The following is a 23,923-nucleotide window of genomic DNA, read 5'->3' as shown; positions in this document are numbered from 1 at the left end:
CAACTGTGGTTTTTGTTTAGAGAGGGCTCCAACATAGTACAGCAGAATGTTTCCAAAGTTAACATTCTTTGCCATTGACTTTGCTTTGGAATATCAATAAAATGAATAAAATAAGGATGTTTTAAAGTTAACCCAGTACTCTATATGTCAAGTTTTTGCTAAAGCCTTTTATTTTAAGCAACTGAGATATCAAGCTATGAAGATACACAGAATTCTGTAACAGTTTTCACATAGTAACACCATTACAAATTAAGGAATTCTGGGATATGTCAACAAGGTTTGTAAATAGTCTTTCTATGAATGATGACTCTACTGTAAGGATAATGCTTTCAGAACACAACACCCCATTTATATAAAACCATTTACCTCCTTCTTCCTCAATACAAACCTCTAGGCTTCTTAGGAACACTTATCCATTAATGAACCAGAATCAAAATGTCATACCTGCCACAACCAATACCTTTAGGGAAAACTATGACAGTAGAAATCATTCAACACTAAATTCATATCAAATCACAGAATTAGTAAGCAAATTCTCATTTCAATATAATATTATAAAATTGACTTTCTTTATTTTAATATATCCCCAAATTTGAGGTAGTTATTAAGGAGAAATAATGTTTCATGTTGATAAAGTACGCTAAAAAGGGTAAATTGAGTCTTTCCCACCATCAAACTTACACATGATGTTAAAAAGAAATCTCAAAAGGCCAACTGAGTTCTAAGATTCTACAATTCTCTGAATAATGTAAGTTCATCACATTTTAGGCTTTAATTTCCTTTAAGGGAACAAAAAGTAAGCTACCTCTTTTGAACTCAAAAGACACTAGTAAGAGAATTAAAAATTGCACAGTCATACCTTGACTACTACAGGCAGAATGAAGAGGGAAAAAAAGTAATTAAAAAGAAAGAAGGAAAAGGAGGCTGTGAAAAAAGAACAGGCAAAAATAGGTATGCAAAAGCAAAATTATGGTATGAAACCCACAAATAATGCCAACAATTATTACCCTAGAGGCACAGATACATTTCTGTTCTCACATGCCCTTGAAAGTGTTCAACAGATACACATCAAAGACAAAATAATATTGAGTTAATTTTATAATATTTAGAAGTGTTGAATCTTGTTTATTTTAAACACAGAAAAAGAAGTTGTTTAGAGAAAGGATGTGGAAGAATTTAGAAAAAGAACAGAAATTATGAAGGCAGGTATTTGTAACCTTTTCTCCGGAATTAAACCAGTGCTGACCAATTACACAAACGACGACGGTTTTTCTAAAAGTTCTCGTTTCTAGGCTTAACCTTCCATTTGAATCGGTTGTGCGGGCGGGTACTAGCACATAGGAATTTTCAAATAAATGATTTCACTTGTTTAAATGAGGTCACCTGACAGAAAACTATACCTTTAGTAAGTGTCATTTTGTAAAGATAACTTCAGCTAAATGCATCTTTTATTAAGGTTAAACAATTAATCTTTATTTATGAACCATGAGCACATTCAAAATGACAAATTACTTACATAATGAAAATATACCCATTTTCAGAAGTAAAATATACCAGGTTCTTCCAAATGGATATTTTTGTTATGACTCAACTTGTGGATTTTGGTTTATTTTTTCTAGAAAAGTCTATATGACATGAAACTGACTCTAAATACTATATAGTACTTTAATAAATCAAGAAAATGGTGTATGTCAAATACACTGATTAAAAAGTCCCTCCGGCTAATTTTCAATCTCCCAGAAACAATCTAAAATATCCTCCAGTGCCAAGAAGAATCATAAGCAGTTGCCGAAATGAAAGAAAGACTACAACATTTATACTACTGTGTATTACATTTGTTTTTTGTTTTTTATTTTTAGTTTGACATTTTGCCTTTAGGGATTCCCAAAACATGATAAAAAAAATTAGAATTGTTGTTTACTTACTTCATTGCCTTCTAATTCAAAAAACTCAAACTTCACAGAAATTCTGTACTGGGGTGGTGCGACCACTTGCCACACACAGTTTTTATTAGGAGGGTATTCCTTGGGCCAGCCTGGGGTGGTTATGGTGCCGTTAAGTTTGGTAAGAAGTCCGCCACAAGCAGCTGGAAGGAAAGAAAAGGAAAAAGGCGGTCCCTTAATAAAGTCACCCCCTTCTTAGCACCTATCCATTGATATCCAGACATCTCAGCATTAAATCTCAACCCTCTTCTGGATTTCAAAATCTAGAAATCACAGTCTCTGTTCCTTAGTCTTTCGTACAACTATTTTAATCATCGAATCCCATTTATAAAGCATTATTTTGTCGATTTGGAGCTAAGCATATCATGGGTGTACTACAACATTTTAGATCACTTTCAAATCGGAAGAACACTACAAAGAAAACTGGGTCTCACCTTTTTTTATCTTTTAAATGGAAATGATAATATGCTGTAGTGCCTTGGCTACCACAGAATTAAGAGAAAAAACAAATTTTTGTGAGAAGTGATAGGGTTGTTGTGAGAATTAGGAAAGATTTGTGTAAAACACAATATAGTCTGATGTAGTAAGACAAAATAATTATTTCCTCAATTCTTTTTTTCCAAGACAAGTAACGCTGTATTACCTGAACTAGCAGACAGGATAAATTATGGTAAATAGAACATATTTGTTATTCAGAGAAATCTTCATTTAACAACTGGTTTTCTTTCCCTTGTGATGATGTATTTAAAAGAGGTACTATTTACAAATCCTCTCTTCCTTATTAATCGTGAAATTAGCAAAATCACAGTATGTATCCAAATGCAAGTTGAGTGAAAAGATCATATGTTTTACACAGTTTGTAATTAATTCCTGAGGAGTCAAGAGATCCCTAAAATAACTGCTCATTTTATTCACCTTTGTGTACATATATTTACGTGTGTGTGTGTATACTGCTGCATTTATAAATATATAAAAATGCTACCTATACATTCACATTTAACACTTTTTTGGTAAATTATTATGAAGTAAAATATTTATTTCTACTAGCCACACGGAAATAATAGTCATGCTACTTTATGATTGCCTGATTCACAATGTCCTCTTTTTTAAAAAATGCTACATTTTCTTGTTAACTATGTATTTTTTATTCTAGTATAGAGAGAAGATCAGCAGTTTAAAAGGTAGAACTTTTGAAAGCCAAACAGAAGAGTTCAAACTTTTGAGAAAAACGGAGAGTCCCTGATTTTTTTTGGTAGGTCAGTAGGGGTGTGGCACTGCTCATTAAGCAAATAACTTTGCCACCATTGGCACTTACGTCGTCTGTTATAGATGAGTAGAGAACTAGGTGCTCATTTTCAAGGGACTTAGATTTTGGCGTGAGACACCAAAAGTAAACTGATAATACATAAATCTAAATAACGTTAAACTGCTACAAGTTCTATGAAGATGAATTTGGCAGAAATTTTAAAGAAGGAAGAGACTGGAGCAAGGAAGATCAGCCAGTTTATTCTATCTGTGAGTCGAGGTTTGATGCCTGTAACAGGGTGGAGGCAGGAGAAATGAAAAAGAGCCAGCTTCATATTCTGAAGGAAAAGATCACAAGCCATGGTGACAGCACCCTGCACAAAAGTCTCAGCTCAGAATGTAAAGCGGACACGCAGATAACCAAGACAAAAATGTCTTTGTTGAATCAAATGTTTATTCATAAAACACATATTCAGCTCGTTTGTGTCTGACCGTGCTAGATGCTAGAGAGACAGAAAATTCACTCGGGAGTGCTCGTGTTAATAAGTGAGAGGTGCCCACAGGTGAAGAAAAGATAAAGACAAATAGTGGACGGACAGATGGATGGCTGAGATGGAAGGAGGGAGGCAGGAAAGGATGAATAGATGGAGAGATAAAAACTTAGATCTAAACAGAGATAGAGATAGAGATAAAAATATTTATAGATTTATTAACATATATAACCAAACAAGGAGGGGACTGATTCTACAGCGAGAATCCAGGCAAAGTGACTATGAATTGAGTCTTACTAGTTGAGGAAGGAGATTACTTTAGGGGACAGGGAAGGAGAGAGGGAGACAGCGAATGAGAATCTATGAAAGGAAGGAAGGGAGCCCGGGGTTTCCAGCAGCCAGTCGTACCTTCACAGCTCCTCCTGTCGGGGCCCAGCTCATAGCCAGGCTCGCAGGCGCACTGGTAGCTGCCCAGTGTGTTCAGACACCGCTGCTCACAGCCTCCACGGTCAGGCTTGGCACACTCATCTTCCTCTATAAAAATGGCAAGAGTTACAGAACAGCTATTTTGTTTTTATATACCAGGGTGTAAATTTCTGGAAAATATGATGCTTAATTGGCCTTAATAAAAGGGAGACAATTCATTTGTTCAGCGAAGCAGCAGAACAGTGTATAAGCCCTTGACAGATGACATACAAGAATTCATGTTGCTGCAACCTGAGAACTGTAGAGCCACCAAGAAAAGGCCTAGAAACCTGTAGCAGGGCCAACTGAAGACCACCTTATCTACGACAAAACCTGCGTCTTTTCAGAATTGGAGGTCACATGGGGATTATTAAGAGCTAGAGGTTTTTCAGAATGAAATGAAAAAACTTACTAAAAAAGCATGGCTTCTGCTGTAGACTGGATAACACTGCAACCTCACTGAGGCTAATCCCTGCTGTCACTGCTTATGGTGGGAAATCCGATGGTGGTAATTGTAAGGTGGGGCCTTGAAGAGGTGATTGGATTGTAGAACTGGGCAGTAGTGAGTGGATTAAAGACCATGGTCACAGGCACGGTTCTGAGGGCACTGAAAGAAGCGAGAGGACAGTCTGTCTCTCAGCTCTCTCTGCTTCCACCACCTTGCAGGGTGAGATCCCTGAATTGCTATAAAGCCGCCACCAAAGAAGACTCACCAGATGTGTTCCCTGGACCTTGAACTTCCTAGTCTCTGAAACTGTAAGCAGTAAGTTTCATTTTCTTTATAAATTAGCCAGTTCCACGTATTTTGTGATAAGCAACAGAACCAGACTAATACAGCTTCACTTGCTGATTTCATAGTGTAGATTGCTAGAAATATTCCCCAAAAATGCTTTTAAAGAAATGTCATTAGCACACTTTCACTATTTGTCACATAATTAACCTATAGTGAATTGTTTCTTATTCTCACTTCATAATATATTCAGTCATTCTCAATTATTAATTTCATTTAAGAACCCCTTAACAACAACAAAAAAACATAGATTGAGATGGATATAAATTAAGAAACAAAACTCAAAAATTGATTGGACTTCTTTAAATTTAAAGCATACTGTTTCTTTTTTAGACATTTTGATCCAGAAAATATAATAATCCCATGTTTTGGTGAATATATATATACAATTTAAATTGTACAAGGGTACTTTTAGATTCGTATTATCTCTTAATTCTATTTAAAAATAATTCTAATTTAAAATAGAATTAAATGATAGTGCAAATTTTTCCATGAACTTTCTGAAGACCCCTCATATAGAAGGGCTGGACTAATATGTAGAAAACTGTGCTGTCTATCCTAAGTGAATCATGGTGCAGTATATGCGTGTATTAAAACAAAATACTGTACCCAACAAATATGTACAAGTAAATGTTAAAATATTTTGAATAATATAAAAATAAAGTATATTACAGGGTAATCCATAATCTCACTCTTCAGGAATAACCTAATGTGAGATAGGCGAATAGTAAATATCTTCTGGGAAATTAAGCATCAACAAAATACTAAGCATTTTTGTTAACCAAATATATAAATATCACATGAAAGAAGCTTGATAGCCTGTTTCTTCCACTGTGAAATATAACATGGAAAATTTTAAACATGTAAATGTATATTTTAATGAATACATTTAATACATTTAGTAAAAGTTCCAAGTTTCTCTTTCTTTCAATTCATGTGGTGAATATCTAAATAACTCTAAGGGAAAATCCACTATACTGTTGATCTATAAGTAATGAAATTTTTAGATATCTATCACTCTAAGTTTTGACATACACAATGGAATCATTATTTATCCTATAAGAAGCAGTGTAGAAAAAATTTTGTTTTCTCTCCATAGAAAAATTTTATTCTACGACACACTTAAGTGCCTATGAATTTTCTAAATGCATTTTAGATGTTACTATTTTCATTAAAATAGCTTTCTTTTCACTTCACTAATCTATAATAATACTTTCTCAAAAAGACATATGAGAATATTCTGCAGGAGACCGTACATTATTTCCAGTGTGTGGGAACACTATATGAAAAGGCTACCTTAGAAATGTTGACACCTGGAAATAAATTAATGGACTACATGCCAATAAACCCCTTCTGGTTATAAATTTTTGTTGAGTATATATATTACAAATAGTTTCTTCCTGTCTTTTACATACCTTTCTGGATTTTGCTATTTTGACTATTTCATAAAAAACAAGTGCTAGAATATCCTAATGGAGTTCCTACCCTGTGCTACAAATTTCCAAACTCCAGTATTTCACAAGTTACCTTTTCCACTAAAACCCACCAAAATATCCTGACTTCAACTCTCAATAAAAGTTTATTCCAGTTCTCTCCTAACTGGAAGCCAAATAGTACATTTATCCCTGACAAAGAAAATCTCATATTTGTAAATTATTTCAAATTACCTTTAAAAAAGTTAGCAGCAAACCCTGCCTTGTTCACAGTTCCATCAGAAACAAACTTCATCCACAAGGTGTTAGAGATGGATCTTATATCTTCAGGTTTATCATAACCACAGAAACGCCCTATCAAAGGGCTATTTTCATTTATTCCATCTCGAACTTCTAGGTAGTCATAGGCACAGTTGTCATGCCTTTCGATCTATAACAGTAAAAATGCATGAATATATATCTCGCTAACAGATAAAACAATTTCTATTGGAAGATTACTGTGTATTCTCAGTGCCATAGTACTGACATGTCAATATAAAAATTACCTCATATGAGTGCTCATGAGCATTTCTCATGAGCCTATATGGTGATATCTACATTGCACAAGAATAAGAAAATTATTCTGGTGGACAGAGAAAGATCACAACAATAACAAAAAATCTATGGAACAGGACATCCACATGAATCAGGATCAACCAAAGTTAACTCTTTTTTAAAAGAAAATTAAACTACAAGTAGTGACCCTTTCATAAATAGAGTTGAAAAAATACCCAAACTTAAAATTATTAAAAGTCTGGGCCAGATATGCTATAATCAATCAATAATTGCTCTGGTACATAGTTATAAAAATTTCTCATAGTTCATCAGCAAAACCATTATTTTATTCATAGAGACACTGAACTCAAATTCTCTTGAATACAGCACTATTTTAGGGTATAAAATGCTTTCTGAAAGAAAAATCTGACAATATGGAATAACATTTCTTCCTAGTCTATGAAATTCTTTATCCATAATTAGTGTGGCTTTCTGTAGACAGATGACTCTGTTGTAGAATCAACACTGGCTTTCCCTTTCTCAAGGTACCCTGACCTCATCTGGATGACCTCTTTACCTTGACACACTCATCTCGGCCCATATAACATGGGTGGGCTCAATCTCTTGCCTTAACAAGCAAATGCAAATATTAGGTCAGACAATAAGCCTAAGAAACTATGGAGAACAACATGTTTGTGGACCTTTGTTTTGGCCCTGAACTTCAAAAAACCACAGACAAAAAATTTATAAACTGTTTTACAAATTATAAGACAATTTCTAAATAAAACTCTTTGTTTTTATTTTTTCACAGAAATTGGGTGCTATTCCTGAAGTCTTAATAGAGCCAACGGTTTATTAGATATTTGAAGCGAGAAAGCATAGACATATACGATTTAAAAACCATGAAAAGTATCACATCTTGTCAACTATCATTTAACATACAATTCGTTAATTTATATGATTCTTCTGTTACAACACTAATGTCAGAGAATAAATTCATTCCGTGGAACTACAACCTGAATGTATAAAACTGCTGAAGAATCCCTTTCCTGATTTATCAATACATTAACAAGGATAGTCTTCAAGTTAGGTAGCATAAGGACAACCAGAGAATAAAAAAAAAAAAAACTGAAGCATAGATTTAGTTAGAATTAAATAGTACATTTGCCACTTCCTTTTCCTCGATCAAAAAACAATTCATTCATTCTTTCAACAAATATCAGTGCTCTGTTAGGCACACTTCTTGGTGCTTGGTATGTATCATTCAGTAAAATAACAGAGTTTGTCCTTCTGGAGCTTACATTCTACTGGTGGGGAGACAGGAAAGAAACAAACAAGGTAAATAATTAAATTATAAAATATTAGAAAGTAACAAATTCCATAGGAAAATATAAAGTGAAACAAGACAAGAAATGTAAGAAGTGGGGGTGGGAGGAGTAAAGTTTGCAATTTTAAATTATACTATTATTAGGTAGATGTTTATTGAGTATGATTCATAAATCTAGATTTTTTTTTCCTAAAAATAAATTATTTTTCTGTATGAAATTATGGGGATGAATGGAAAAATATTTATACAAAAATATATAATTTTAAAAGCACATTTTTAAGAGTATAAGTGTTTAAAAAGAGATTTTGAAGGAGTGCTGGCAGTTGCATTAGTAACTCAGTCACCAGGGATGACAAGGCCAGTCTGACCAACTACATGTTACCCTCTTGTTTTAGTCTTTAATATACTCCCTTTCAAAATCAGAGTTCCTTATAAATATGAAAATATTTCCAGATGGCCAAGGCTGTTCTTCAGTCAAAAGGATATATAAAATAATATCTTAAACTTCTCAAGGTATAGTGCTTGCTAAAAAGAAATGAATAAATAAGCAACACTAAACTGGTGACAAAACTGTAGGGAAAGTAACCCAAGGTCTCGTCAAGCCAACCAATCTGTACCTGCTTAGGAGCACCACAGAATGAAGTGCTGCTGATTCATGAATCATATTGGAAGAGAGGGGGAAAGAAGGAGACAGCAGAGACAGGAGTGAGAACACGGAATGAAGAAACAAACTCCTCGTAGTGGAAGGTCCATTAGTAAAAATAAAATTATATTAGAAGCCATGCTAGAATAAAAATCAAGAAGTTTAATTACAAAGGAATTTTTAATTACTATTTTAAGGAGATTACTGCCTTTGAAAGTTACAGTACTAACAAGGAAGAAAAAAAGATAAGCACTATGTTTTCACTTCTTCGGTGATTGAAAATAAATAGGATAACTTATATTGCCCTGTGCATAAAACTCACTCTGTCCTTTTTACAGATGTACAAAAGATCACTTTACATTTTAATTTATAGTATATTTACTTGTTATTTAGTAAAAAATTTGAGGTTTAAGTATTTTATATGACTCACAAGGTATAAATATTTCATGGGTAAAATGCATAAAAATTAGCAATTTTAGGATTAATCCCAGTACTACCCATTTATTCCACTCTACTCTTATTAATTACACATTACTTACATATTAAATATTATGTATCTGGTACTGAGGGTAACAATAGAAATATACATTGTATTCTCACATAGTAAATGCCATAGTTGTTGAGTTGCTTAGAAAACAAAATGTGTCTCATATATATGAATTCACGACATTCAAAAATGCATTACCCCTTCACCACAATCCTAGATATCTTATCAATGACCTGAATGGCCTTTGTTGACATATCTTTCCAACTTAAGCCTGAGTGTAATGCCTGTACAGTGAATATGCACTATTAATGTTAATTATAATTATATTTCCTCAACTACTTCTACAAAGGAGTAATGATAATAAGTACAAATGGAAGTTTCAGTTATTTTATTTATGTTCTTTGTGCAACATTTTCTCCAGCTATGTCAAATTTCCTCTTCAATTGATATATGGAATGAATAGAAATAAACATGCTGAAGCTAAAAAGTGAATCAAGTCATTACTGTCATCCCAAATACCTTAAGCTCCATGAAAAAAGAACACCAAAATCAATGATTTATTTTAAAAAAGAAAGAAAGAAAGGGAAAAGCAGTTTCTTCTTGAGTAAAAGCACAGACATAGTTCAAAGAGCTGGGAGCTGAATGCAATGTCATGCACAATTACACATATAATAAATATGTTTTGATAATGATGCTGCTAGCATTACAGACTTTAAAGTAATCAGAGCATAAACCATATGAATGTGGCAAGTTTATCATAACATAAACAAACCTAATATGAACATAGAGAATACAATGAAAGTGACAGTAAGCTCTGAATATTTTGAAGAAAACTCATATTTAAATAATATTGGAAGTAGATTGAAATACACAAAGCAAGAAGAATAAGTACACAGACCAGCCAGAAGGGATTAATATTACATTTCATTACTAAGAAGGGGGCTCATACCTTTCATGGCAGGGGAGAGAGTAATCATGAAAAAGATGAGTGATTTGTATTTAGCAAGAACTAAATAAATTAAATTTAACCAAAAGTGGTCAACCTCTCATTCTAACACTGCCCACCTGTGGTCAGTGGTCAGTGCATGTGGGTGAGTTCCCACATTGGAGGAAAGCTAGCCTTGGAGGAAAAGGCCAAGCCCAGGCTTAGGGCCCATTCAAATGCTTTGCCTTTATTCTATAACCAAATTTCCAAACAAACATAACATTGCAAAAGCATTTACTGCAGTACCTAGTTATTTGTAAAAAGCTCTGAAAACTGTAAAATTTCTAGATCATAGTTTCAGTAAAAAGCCTCTCATGCTCCCTGAAAAATTTAAAATAGAATTACCATATGATCCAGCAATATCTTCTTCTGGGTAAATACCCAAAAGAACTGAGAGCACAGTCTTGGGAATATATTTGTACACCCATCTCTATAGCAGCATTACTCACAATAGCCAAGAGCTGTAAGCAACCCAAGTGTCGATAATAGACGAATAGACAAACAAAATGTGACATATACATACAAAGGATTATTATTCATCTTTTAAAAAGAAGGACATTTTGATATATGCTACACCATGGATGACCTTCGAGGACATTATGCTAAGTCAATTAAGCCAGTCACAGAAAGGTAAATACTGCATGATTTCATTTATTTGACATACGTACAGTGGTCAAATTAATTGAAACAGAAGAAATCGTTGTTGCCGAGATCTGGTGGAGAGAGGGATGGGGAGCTGTTGGAGTTTTAGCTTTGCCACATGTTTCAGCTTTGCAAAATGAAAAGAGTTCTGGAGACTGGTTAGAACAATGTGAATGCACTTAACAGTACTGAACTGTATACTTTAAAAATGATTAAGATTGGGCCGAGCCCGTGGCGCACTTGGTAGAGTGCTGCGCTGGCAGCGCGGCGACGCTCCCGCCGCGGGTTCGGATCCTATATAGGACTGACTGGTGCACTCACTGGCTGAGTGCCGGTCACGAAAAAACGACAAAAAAAAAAAAAAAAAAAAAAAATGATTAAGATTGTAAATTTTATGTTATATGTTTTACTACAATAAAAAAATAGCTCTCTCATGAGTGTTTCAAGGTAGTCTTGAGGTATAATTAATGCAATCAAAATCATACGACTTTTATAAATAACATAACTTAAAATGGTGAACTTTTGAGACAATGTTAACACTGTCTTTCGCTCTTGAGGAAAATTTAAAGAAAACTATGACTAATAAAAACAATGCAAATGAACATTTCTAATTAAAATTTAAATTAATTTTAATAAAAAAATTTAGTAAAGTCTAGGAAATAATATTATCAACAAAATAAATTTTGAATAAAAGGAGGAAAAGCTTAATACACAGATAATTATTTTAAATTTTATATTTAATTATTTACTTAGATTATTTATTAGTAGTGTTTCATATTAAATTAATATTAATGCATAAATAATTATAGTAGTGTAAAAAAGGGGGAGAAAAAATATGCTCAAACTAGTTAAAAGCAACAGCATGAGTTTTGATTAAGTTTATCTTAATGTGAATCATTTTACAAATACTGCCACTTCATTTATTTTTCCTTCATGACACATTATCTCTCATTTAGTCATGAATTTAATCATTTTATTGAAAACCAGTATTGATATTCAATATAGATATGTACAATCAATTACATTTCAATTAAATAAAATTTTAAAAAGCGAACAAGTGCTAATCTTCCAGAGTACAATTACAGCCCAAACCATAATTCATAAAGAGCCACTTAAGTCTTTCTTGTAGTCATTAACTGATATATATTCTTAGCTGAATGTTAACTAAATGAGACCTCCTTATCTTGGCTTTTTTAGTTCATTCAAAGGACTGGTCTACTTATCATAAAGCAATAAAACTATTTAAAGAAATTAAAGGATTACTTTTAGTCAGGCAATCCACCAAGCACCAAGATAAAAACTTATGTACACAGTTTAGAATGTCGCAGCTTGCAGTAATGATGGTTAAGGTTATTAAACATCTCTGGTTTTCATAAGGAAAGCACCAAATCAGAACGTGTAGCAATGTTGACAAGTACCTCAAACTTAATCCCACTTGAATTAATGCATGTGGGGATTTCAACTTAAACAAAGTAAGCTCCAGCTTTATTTCACTTCTTTTCTGCTTCATTGACATTTCTTTGAAGTTTTACTATAAACATTTCCAGTCTTCCAAATTTTTTCTCTTCTATATTTCTGCATACTGATACTTCTCAAATAAAATGGTATATAGAGAGTTTTTTTTTTTTAAACAACACTGCTGCTGAGTAGAGGACAAGCTTTCCAAGTTAAATTCAGAGGTGAGCTACATTAATATAAAAATTCTCCTCAGTATATCGGTCTTAAGAAACCTTGCATCCAGTAACCACTAGAGAAGAGAAAGCTTCCTGTCTCAGTCCCTTTGGGATGCTATACAAAAATACCATAGTCTTATAAACAACAGAAATGCATTCTCCCCCTGTCCTGGAAGCAGGGAAATCAAGGCAATGGCACATTCAGTATCTGGTGAGGGCCCTCACAATGGAAGCTCCCTGGGCTTCTTTTACAAGGCCACTAATCCCCTTCATGAGGAGTCCACCCTCATTACCTGATCATTTCCCAACACACACACGCGCGCACACGCACACACACACACACGCGCACACACACACACGCACACACCTGCAATACCATCACCTTGGGGGTTAGGATTTCAACATATGGATTGTAGGGAGACACAACAGACCCTGGCATTTCCCAGATGGTATGATACAGAAGTATCAGGATTCTATTACCCTCCAAATAGTGCCCCTTCCTGCTCAAACATGCCTAAAATTCATTTACAAAGGCACTCACTCATACTTTCTTTCTGCCCTTACATTAAAATCCAAAGAAAGTGTAAGCTATGACATAAATTCATGGAAAGGCATAAATTATGGACAGCTAGTAAGTTCTTTACAGTAGATTTCAACAGAATGATGGGCAAGTTTATCTTAATAACCCTTTTATCTGAAGGATAAGAGGGTAACACAGAAAATAAAGATACAAAAATAGGAACAGTTTTTTTAAAAAGACAAAGACTTGGATCAGTGAATAAAAACTGTGCTTTGTCAGAGAAAACCACAAAACAGTGAGAATTTGCAAGGACATTTTCTTTAGTTATATATTTTCAATATAAAAATATATAAAATATATACTCTGCATACTGAAACATATTATGTGAACAAAATTAAACTGATATACACAGATAACTGACTAAATTAAACAAACCACCTAATGACTACTAGAACAAATAAAAATATATATACAGCTGATTCTTCATATTCACAGTAGTGACATTCTGTAAATTTGCTGCGAATATTGAATTAGCAAATACTGATTTGTTGCTCCTAGGCAAATATATGTTAGGTTCCTGAGAGATCCTAGCCACAAAATATTTGTCAACCAATCAGCCCATAATCTTGCTTTATGGGTATTTCTGTTTGAATACACCTTAATATATATTATCGATTCATTAACACTGAACTCATGGCCAACAGCACTATAGCTCATGCCTGAACAAATCTTATCTAATACATATTTTCATAGTAAGGCATATTGCAGATGGTAATGTGTATGTTAGGTGGCTTGAAATTTGCTACTCTGCACATGTCTGGGAATGACCCAGAAAGCACCATGTGTATTGATTTTTGGCTTAGAAAATTTTTAGTGAGCAGACAAATTTGCAAATAAAATCAGGATCAACTGTACAGGAATATTAATGCTGGTCTAGCATTCACCATTGTGATGCTAGGTTAATGGCATAAGCTCTGTTTCCTTATCTAGAAGATTTAGAAGGTGTTCCTATTAGGACACTTCTACATCCTTGTCACTCCTAAATTTCTTAGAACCTAGGATCTCTGGTGTAAATTCAGCCACACAGCATATGAGGTCCTCTATAACCTAAATCTTTCTTACCTATCCAGTCTTCTTGCTCTCTGCATGAAACTTACATATATTTGACAGAAAAGGATATATTAATTTCCATCCACCAACCATCACACACTCACATACTTACATACAATCCATCCATCCACTCATTCCTTGCATTAGTAAATATCAATCATGCAACCGTTGGTGCTGGAGATATAGTGACCAGCAACACAGGTAAGATCCCTACCCTTCGGTGTTCATATTCTAGTGAAAGAGGTAGATAATAAACACATAAACAAACAGATCCATAGCATAAATTCCAGTAGTCATAAGTGCGGATTTAGAGATAATTATAGGCAAGAAAATAATTTAAATAGAATTGCCAGAAAAGGACGTTTTAAGAAGGGGATAAGTAAGCAGGGATCTGAATGTAGTGAGAGAAGAATAAAAGCAAAGGTCTAGAGGTAGAGGAGAGCTAATGGCAAATCCTGTGATGTGAAAGTGAGCTTGGCGTCTTTGGAGTAAGAGAAACAAGACCACTGGGGCTGACACAGGAGTGAGAAGGCACCTAGGACCAAACTGCAGAGTGTCTTGATCCATGATAATTGATCTGAATTTTATTTTAGGTGTTGTGATGGTTAATTGTAGGTGTCAACTTGATAGATTAAGGAATGCACAGGAGCATGGTAAAGCACTATTTTGGGGTGTGTCTGTGAGGGTGTTTCCAGAAGAGACTAGCATATAAGCATGAGTGGACTGCATGGGAAAGATGGGCAGTCCTCAGTATGGGCAGGCACCATCCAATCCAATGGAAGCCCCGAGAGAACAAAAATGGAGGAGAAAGTGAATCTGTCTCTCTATCCACTGGAGCTGGGATACACTCTGCTCTCCTGTTCAAGGACATCAGAACTCAAGACTCTTCAGCCTTGTGTTCCAGGACTTAACACCAGCAGCGCCCCCAGGTCTCACGCCTTCGGCCTTGGACTGAGAACCGCACCACCGGCTTTCCTGGTTCTGAGGCTTCCAGACTTGGACTGAGCCACGCTACCGGCTTCCAGTTTGCAGACAGCCTATCATGCAACTCCTCAGCCTTCGCAATCACATGAGCCAATTCCCCTAATAAATTCTCTCTCCTATATTTCTATACTTATGATATTGGTTTTGTCTCTCTGGAGAACACTGACAAATACAGATTTGATGAAAACCCTCAGAAGACTGTAAATAGAGTCGTGACCTAACCTACATAGTAAATGTGTCATTCTGGCTGTTGTGTGGAGAACAGGATATGTCGGGCAAGAGTAGAGACCTGAGGCTCTTGCCATAAGTTCCAAGCAAAGGGGCAATGGTGGGAACAGAGTGGTAACCAGAAAGTTAGTATAAAGTCATCATGTATGGGGTATATTTTGAAGACAAAGTAAATGGAATATGCTGATGGGCTGGCTGCAGGGTTTTAAGATAAAAAGTAGAATTAGGAATATTCCTTGCGTAAATGGTGATATCAACTACAAAAATGGTACCGAAATAAATTGAAGAAGAGTGAGTTTAGTGAGTAAGACAAGACAATCAGAGGTTTGGGTTTGGTAATTTAAAGATGAGAGGACTAATAGACATTAAAATGTGTCCAGTATATAAAAGAAGGAGGCAGACACATAGGAAAACAAAGCAAAACGAAGAAAGGACAGAAAACTAGGCATAATAAATAAAATGCACTGTCAGCCAAACTGGGACTTTTCCCAAGTCCCATACCATAGTAATCATTTATTCATTCACTCAATCAACAAGTATTTATTAGACAAACAGGAATAAAAAACATTGTATCTGCTTAGGAACTCAGTCTCTCAGTGAAAGCAAACATGAGCAAAATAGATAAGATAGAAAGTTTATAATTCAATTTACACCCTGAAAAGCCCTTAAACTGCCTATAACTATTGTATAATTTTTAGTAAGTTCAATCTCGCCAGTTATTGAACATTTTTTAGATGTGAACCAGATAAAATTGCTGTTTTGCATGTACGAGTTATTGTGTGCAATAGATTCATATCTTTATGGATTAGAATCACAGGAAGAATAATGTGAAATAAAGTTGGGAACTGAGACTTACTGAGGGAATAACAGATCATTTCTCTCATCTTGGGTCCCCTCTAGGAGGTGCCTACGGCCTGCAAGTTCTTCCTATTTGTCCTAATGCTATTCTGTTTTTGACAAATATCATTGTTACAATATTGATAAATCAAAACAATGAAACTTCAAGGCAACTAAACCAGCAATTTCATGCACCTCAGTTTTTAGATGCATTAGAATGAATGCATTCTGTAACATCACTTCTGTAATAGGAGAATCCCATGAAATACTGAATTATATATCAAAAGACAGTTAATTTCTTCATTCTTCAAATATCATAGACCACAGGTAATACTGCCATTGGGTAGAGAATTTTTTAATGAACTAGTTGTTTTAGTCTAATTTCTGGGTAAAATCCTTCTATGCAATTTTAGTTTACTGTTAAACTGGCCTATTTGAACAATATTTGCAATCGTACTGATCCATTAAAATAATAAAATTCAAATTTCAATCAAATAATCTCAGAATCTAGGTTTCTAAAAATGTGAAATGGTCAGGAGCATAAAATACAACACCAGGATTAAAGAAGAAAATACACATATGTTTGGGAAATTAAATGATACATGCAAGACAGTAGAAACAGAACCAATGAAATATAGTGCACAGGCTTGCAGGTGACGGTGAGAAGTTCTGTGGACTTATGGGTAATGCCTGGGTTCCCCTGCTGCTCTTGCTGTGGGGACAGAGACATGACATATGCATTGTACTCAGTGGCAAGTACACTCTGGCAGAGATGGGGCTCTCTACTGCCTTCTGCTCCCTTGGACAGTGAATCGGCCTTCTAATCAGTGAAGAGATAATCTCTAGTCGTGGCATCTGGATTTCTACCGCTTGCCTGGACCTCCCACCACCATCTCCTTGTTCCTTCCCATTGTACCTTGGGTTTCTCAATTCTAAACTGACTCTGATTTAAACATACTCTGGAATTCCTGACAAATTCTCTCTGTTTTTTGGCTTCTAATCCTAACTCAGTTCCTCTCATCCCGCAAAAAAGACTCATTCGCCAGTTTGGTAGTTCTGGACCCAAACTTGGATACAAAGTTCTTTTTGGCCTTTGGTTTCTTCTGGCCTGTCATGTAATAGCACAATAATGCTGCTAATCTCTCTGACAAATATTTGTGATGAGACTGTAAGCTCCTAAGAACATTTAAGTCCCTATTTTTTGTTATAAACAATTATCCACGTAACGGTAAAAAGGTGAAAATGAATTTTTCCCCTAAGAGCGGGGGGAAGAGAATGTGTACCTTTTAACCTCTTAGTTTAGAAGAGACATAAAATTTCTATTATTTCATGGCCTCTCCAAGCAGTCTTGTGAAACAAGTCTGTGCATTTGTCAAGAGAAACTATGGTTAGAACTTCAAACGTTCTAATTCAAAGAGCACAGATAATGGAAACTCACTTTGATCTTCTTGAAAATGTCTGCCACAAGAGGGAAGGAAACAAAAAACCTTTCGCTCCTGATGTTACGTTTTATAGGTGATTCTTTTGCTTCTTTGCTGATTAAAAGGCTGATTCTCTGTTTCTCTGCTGATTTCATGAGTATTCTCTTAAATGCCACTGTCATTGCTGGAGACTACACTCCACCACGGTTGTCTGAAAGACTTTACCTCAAAGGCCTGAAAGGTCAGTCCCACATGGGAGCCCTCGGACACCGTTATCGTCCACACACATTCTTTCATCGGTCGATAGTCATCAGGATAATTAGGGGACTGAATCTGCCCTTCATTTCTACGTATCTCACCTCCACAGATTGCTGAAGAAAGCAAAAACAAACAAATAAATCTAAACATTCCATGTCATTTTCTTTTTCTTCTAAGGTGATATTTAAGTTCAGTTCCTGGAGCTGAGTATAACTGATTGTACCATTATAAATACTTAGATGGTAAAAAACCTGGTCACATAAATAGAAAATATTAGATAATAGTCAGCCGAGGAGTATCATTTTTAATCCTTATTATTACATATCTTAACAAAAAAACTTTTTTCACTTTTAAAAACCTTTAGGGATGTCGTAAATTGATTCTATATGAGTTAGTTTTGTGATTCTCTGAAGTGCTTTGTTTGGTTTTGTCCACAGGTAGAACAGCTCATCAGCAGAGCAGTTTCCCCCTGAACAGCGCTCACTGGATCCCTGGCAGCAAGCTAGTGTCATGGCCTCAACATCTGGGGCTCCTCCAAATAGTCCCCTTCACTGCTATCCAGTTAATCTTTAAAACAAAATGCTTCCATTTACTTAAAAGTGTAAGGGAAGCACAAATCTTGTTTTCGAAATTACCTAAACTCCTGTACCAGAGACGGTCTCGTCCACCCACAACCTGGCAAGAAAGAAGCTGTTTTTAAAGCCAGGAAGCACAAAGGCAGTTTATTGTTTTGGAGAAGTATAGAACAAAGCATCTAATATATTTACCCTTGAAGGCTGACTCTCCTATTTAAAGTATGCTCCAGAAATGTGCATAATTACTTTCTGTGCAGTTTCCTATATAGACTATTTCAGCAGTGCAGGAACAAAGACACAAAATTGGTACAAAGGAGAATAATTTCTTCATAATATTTTAACATCATCATGAAGCAAACAAAGTTTAAGAACTTTTGTGCCATTTGGGTTTTTTCCCCACACATCCTGAGCACATTTATATGTTACTACGTGACTGATACTAGAAAATAGGTTGTTCTTGCGATTTAAATTTACCAAGCATTTTATTAAAATCATTCCTGTGAATATCATAAGCGTAGAAGATTTCATGATTTTAAAATATGATTAAATATCAGTCTAAGAAAACTTAAAGAAAGGATATCTCTACTAAGAGATCTGAGATGAACTAATGTCTCACATTAAATGTGACTTGCCTTCATAGACAGCTGCAAAGCCTTTTCCTACCCAGTTACTGCTGCTGCGAAACTCAATCCACATTCTGCTGTCTGTAGAAGTAAGAATTTCAGAAACTTTGTCCCCACAGAATCTACCTAAAAGAAAGAAAGAAAAAAAGAATAAAGAGAGACTCCTAAATAAAACTCTATATTCTAATTGCTTTCCACACTAGCTATAAATTACATATATAAAACCTGACTTGGCTCATATCTCTATCCATAGTGATTAGAGCTGTAACTATGCCATAATATTTACTTAATAAAGGTAGATGAATAAAACAGTTTCTTCATATCTGTTTATAAAGTATCTGATTATCATCCATAGATTAACTGACTGATGTCAGTATTATTATCATACATAGAATTAAGAGGTTAGCTCAAAAAACCTCTCTGTGAAAGGTCACATGATGTATCAAAGTGGAATATTATTCTGTGAGAAACAAAAAAAGGTACAAGTTACCCTGAAAAACTGGTTCAAATACTTAAGCTGGTCATTAGCAGAGGAGCAACTTGGTTAAGGATGTGCTCTCAGCTCAAAGTGCAGTTCTTAGTCAAGCCAGGTTAGATTGTCTAACTCCTCAGGAAAACCACCAGGCTACCTCAAGTTTCTTGCACTATGGCACACATTCCATTGCATTTATACAGCTATAATAGGTAGTGTTATAGGCAGAATAACAAATATTATCAGAAGATTTGAGTATGAGCTCTGATTTTTTTCTAATTGCATATCCATAAGTAATAATACCTGTTGTTCCTTCCTTTCTTCCCCCATTCTTCCACAAATATTTATTGCTTACTGTACATCTGCCTCTGTCCTGACATGTGATGACAAAATGGTTAACCATGACAATGCACATGAAATAATTTCACATATATATCACATTGTTATCAATTTTTGTGTGACCCTGGAAATGATGTCATATATAGTTTTATTGTATGAAAAATGGTAGCCAAATTACATCAAGCAACTGCATACTAATGGCTAACAGGTGAAGAAATATGTTTCTAAATTGCAAAGCGAATTAGAGACATACAGTATAGGGCAGTGATTCTTAAGCTGCAGTATGTACATGAAATGCCAGGAAATCTGTTAAAATGCAGTTTCTAATTCAGAGATATGGAGTAGGATCTAAGTTTCTACAATTCTAACGACTTCCTGGGAGTTTCTGATGTTGCCAGTCTGACATAAAAAACAATTTCCAAGTAAATTTTATTTCATCATATAAGTGCATTTCTCATGTTAGTTTAGTTCTACTTTGGGTATAATCAAGTTTTAAAAAAAAGAGTCAATTATTTGAAAATTAGGGTCTTGTTGTAAGGCAGTAGGAAAATTATCTTTCCTAGAATTGTTCTTGAATTATCTTTACAAAAAGCAATATCATTCCAAAACTAAGCACAAAATAATTGGTCATATACAAGATCCTCTAGCTCGAAAGGTATTTGAATACATATTCTACATTTTTTGGAGGAAGGTCTTAGAAGAAATAGTGGGGAAAGCTTTCTACATGAAAACCATGACCACACTGAGTCAATCTGGTAAACTAAATACAGTGAACCGTGTAATGCTGACGGTGCTCTAAACAGTGTTTTACAAAATTTTAGCTTTATATTTCATTCTCCAATGTTAAAGAAATGTATTCTCTAAAATTCACATACACATATAGTAAATTGCTTTATCTAGGCTAAGAAACAAAATGTAGAAGACAATGTTTTCCTCGACTTATCACATTAGTTCAATTATTTATTTTTCCTTATTTTTAAACATTTCTACAGATCTCTTGGACTTACTAAGGCTGCTGTCACTTTTAATACAATAACGTCCATTCAGCAGGTTTTACATGTTAAGAAAAAGAAGATGCGTATGGTACATGAATACAACTGAGCAAAGCTACTTCTAAAAATAAAGGAAAAGTCACAATCTCATTTAAAAAAAGATCAATATAGAGTAGATGCTTACATGCTCAAAACAGCTCTTGCTTTTAACTAAAACAGAGGACAACAGTAAACTGCCTCATGCAAGTTAACAGTGTGGTCTGTGGTTGAATGTTGGCAGCAGACTTTAGGGAGCACCACATCTGAGCTACAATTTATGACATAAACTACAAATGCCTCTTCTCGGGCACAAAAAGCTCTCTGAGAAGCAAAACTGTGACGTTGTTAGTAAGAACTAATATGCTTGGCATAGGAAGCCAGCCACCAAACATGTACCTAACAGCTCACACTCTGCTGCTTTAGCAAAAAAAAACAGAAAACACACATATACACACACACAAAAATACATACACGTGCAATTTATCTGGGTTTTTTTTTTTCATCAAATCTATGATTCCTAAGTTAAAAGTGCAGAAACATCCTGAGGAATAGACATGACAAGCATAATATATGAGAAAGCTATTCTCAATCATTATGTTCAGACCCAAGTATCTACTTCATAGTTTAAGCTGGCTTAAATCAACTAATTAATCAACCTATTAATCTACCTATTTGCATTTGAGTATTTTTGGTATTGTTGGAAAAGTACAATACAAATAAAAATGATGTTGGTCACACATTTTTAACTCTAAAGTGACTCTTGAAAGAATTGATTGTTTTCAGACAGAAGAGAATATATACATAGATACATACAAGGCAAATCATTTCTTACCAAGGAGAGGTGATTTCCTCCAATACCCATCTCTTACTTCAATGTAGTCATACCAGCACAAACTACTCTTGTATAGGTCCATTGTGGTAAAATTTAAAACAATCTGCAAAGTGGAAGAACACACATACAGAGTAAAAATGATTGTAACTACACTCGGTAATTTGATTCCTGGAGGTAAGGAACCCAGGACTACAGTAAAAATGGATTCACAGCTATTTCCTTCTTTTTTCTATGTTAGTATCACCTTAATATTTTTTCTTAACAAATACCTCAGAACCATGTTTTCTCATTCTCATTAATGTTTAAAAATGTCAATAGAAGCACAATGTTAACAGCTGAACAAACTAAACACTTTAGCAATTAACCCCAAGTTTCTGAAACAACTGTGAAACAAACAAAAATCTTTATTAAAATAGTTTAGTTTGAATTTTCCTAAGATAAACATGACTCAAACCATGAAGAATTCCAATTTTTCCATGAATGTCTTCTTTTTAATAATTAATTTCAAAGACCACCAGTCAGACATCTATAATTATGTTAAAAATATCTGTGTGCCATATTCCCAGAACATAATATCATTGCGTACGTTGAAATGTTTTAAATGCCACCCTAGGACTCAAATTTATCCATGTAACTATAATCAAGGGCAGATGTCACTGTGTTTCTCTAGATCCTAGAATATATGTCCAAAGACCTTTCAGGTTAGAGGATCCTGTATACGACCCTTTATTGTGCACTTAGTTTTGGAATGATGCTGCTCTTTGTAAAGATAATTCAAGAACAATTCTAGGAAAGATAATTTTCTTACTGCTTCACATGAAGACCCTAATTTTCATATAATCAACTCTTTTTTAACTTGATTACACTCAAAGTAGAACTAAACTAACATGAGAAATGCACTTATCTGATGAAGTAAAATTTATTTGGAAATTATTTTTTATATAAAAAACTCACTCTGATTCTATTCTATTTAAAATAACTAAGATGCATAAGGCTTATAGTGAATCTGTTCTTTAATCTAGAAATGGACTTTGGCCCAAAGTAACAAATTATGAGTATCTGAAATGCTTCTACTGTAAAACTATAGTTTGTAACAATATTCAAAGAACGTTTTTAGGACAATACAAAATGTAGAATGTAAGAGTACTCTCAGGGAATAACAAAAAAAAAAAGGAAAGGAAGAGAGAAAGAAAGAAAGAAAAAGGAAGGAAGGAAGGAAGACGGAGGGAAGGGAGAGAAAATATATAATCAATCCTGAATCCATATTCCAGAACAGTAAAACCAATTCTGTGTTGGAAAACATATGCTTCTCTCTTTTCTTGAGCACAACAATTAACAGAAAGTACTAATGGTGGCAAATCAATGTTAAGTTAGCTTCGTCCTTCCCAGAATGAAGATTCAGAATAACTACTACTATTTCTCACAGCATCTTCTATCTAGGTACCACTGTGACCATTAATGAAATCGTACACCAAGGTTGGTATCAATTTTCCATATAGATTAACATGTACTTTCCTGATTACAAAGAGATGAAATCTACCAAGAATAAGAAAATAGAGACACACTATGTTTTAAAATGTAGTACAATAGGTTGTGGTATAATTTAGTTTTGTTTAAAAGAATTGTTCATTTATTTCTGTCTTCCTTATTTGTAGTTTTTCTTTTTCCTTTGCTTTTCTTTTCCTTCACATAATTTTAATGCTCCAGATATTTTCAAAAAAATATTGACGATAATTTCCAAACTATCCAAGGGCAAAGCACTGATCCTTCTTTTCTTTATTTTGCAATAATCCTCAACACTCAATTATTAAAATACTTTAGTATAAATTATTTTTGTGAAGTTCCTAAAATATTTTCCCCCCTCTTTCTAAATATCAATGCAACATTACATTATACTTAGGATATAATCGGGAAATAATTCCTGGCTTTTTCCCTGAAATGTGTGTTTACAAGTCTGCTACAAATGGAGAACACTACCACTGCCTGATGTTAAGTTTCATTCTACATTTATATCCTCCCTACAGCAAACACCAGG

At 34.4% G+C, this 23,923-nt stretch overlaps 1 protein-coding gene across 1 annotated transcript in view; it reads right to left on the bottom strand.

Moving 5' to 3' along the window:
- Positions 1-23,923, bottom strand: part of TLL1 (tolloid like 1) — a 232,362-nt gene that overhangs the window by 37,939 nt on the left and 170,500 nt on the right. Inside the window, exons 10-15 of the mRNA XM_063108291.1 lie at positions 21,889-21,991; positions 19,224-19,340; positions 17,984-18,129; positions 6,602-6,797; positions 4,088-4,213; positions 1,926-2,086 (exon numbers count right to left, since the gene is read on the bottom strand). Coding sequence (XP_062964361.1) covers positions 1,926-2,086; positions 4,088-4,213; positions 6,602-6,797; positions 17,984-18,129; positions 19,224-19,340; positions 21,889-21,991 — 849 coding nt within the window. The remainder of the gene's footprint in view (positions 1-1,925; positions 2,087-4,087; positions 4,214-6,601; positions 6,798-17,983; positions 18,130-19,223; positions 19,341-21,888; positions 21,992-23,923) is intronic.

This window comes from Cynocephalus volans, chromosome 9 (genome assembly GCF_027409185.1).
Source record: "Cynocephalus volans isolate mCynVol1 chromosome 9, mCynVol1.pri, whole genome shotgun sequence".
Classification (NCBI taxonomy): Eukaryota; Metazoa; Chordata; class Mammalia; order Dermoptera; family Cynocephalidae; genus Cynocephalus; species Cynocephalus volans.
Note: the sequence above shows the minus strand (reverse complement) of the source record. Positions and strands in the feature narration are given on the sequence as shown.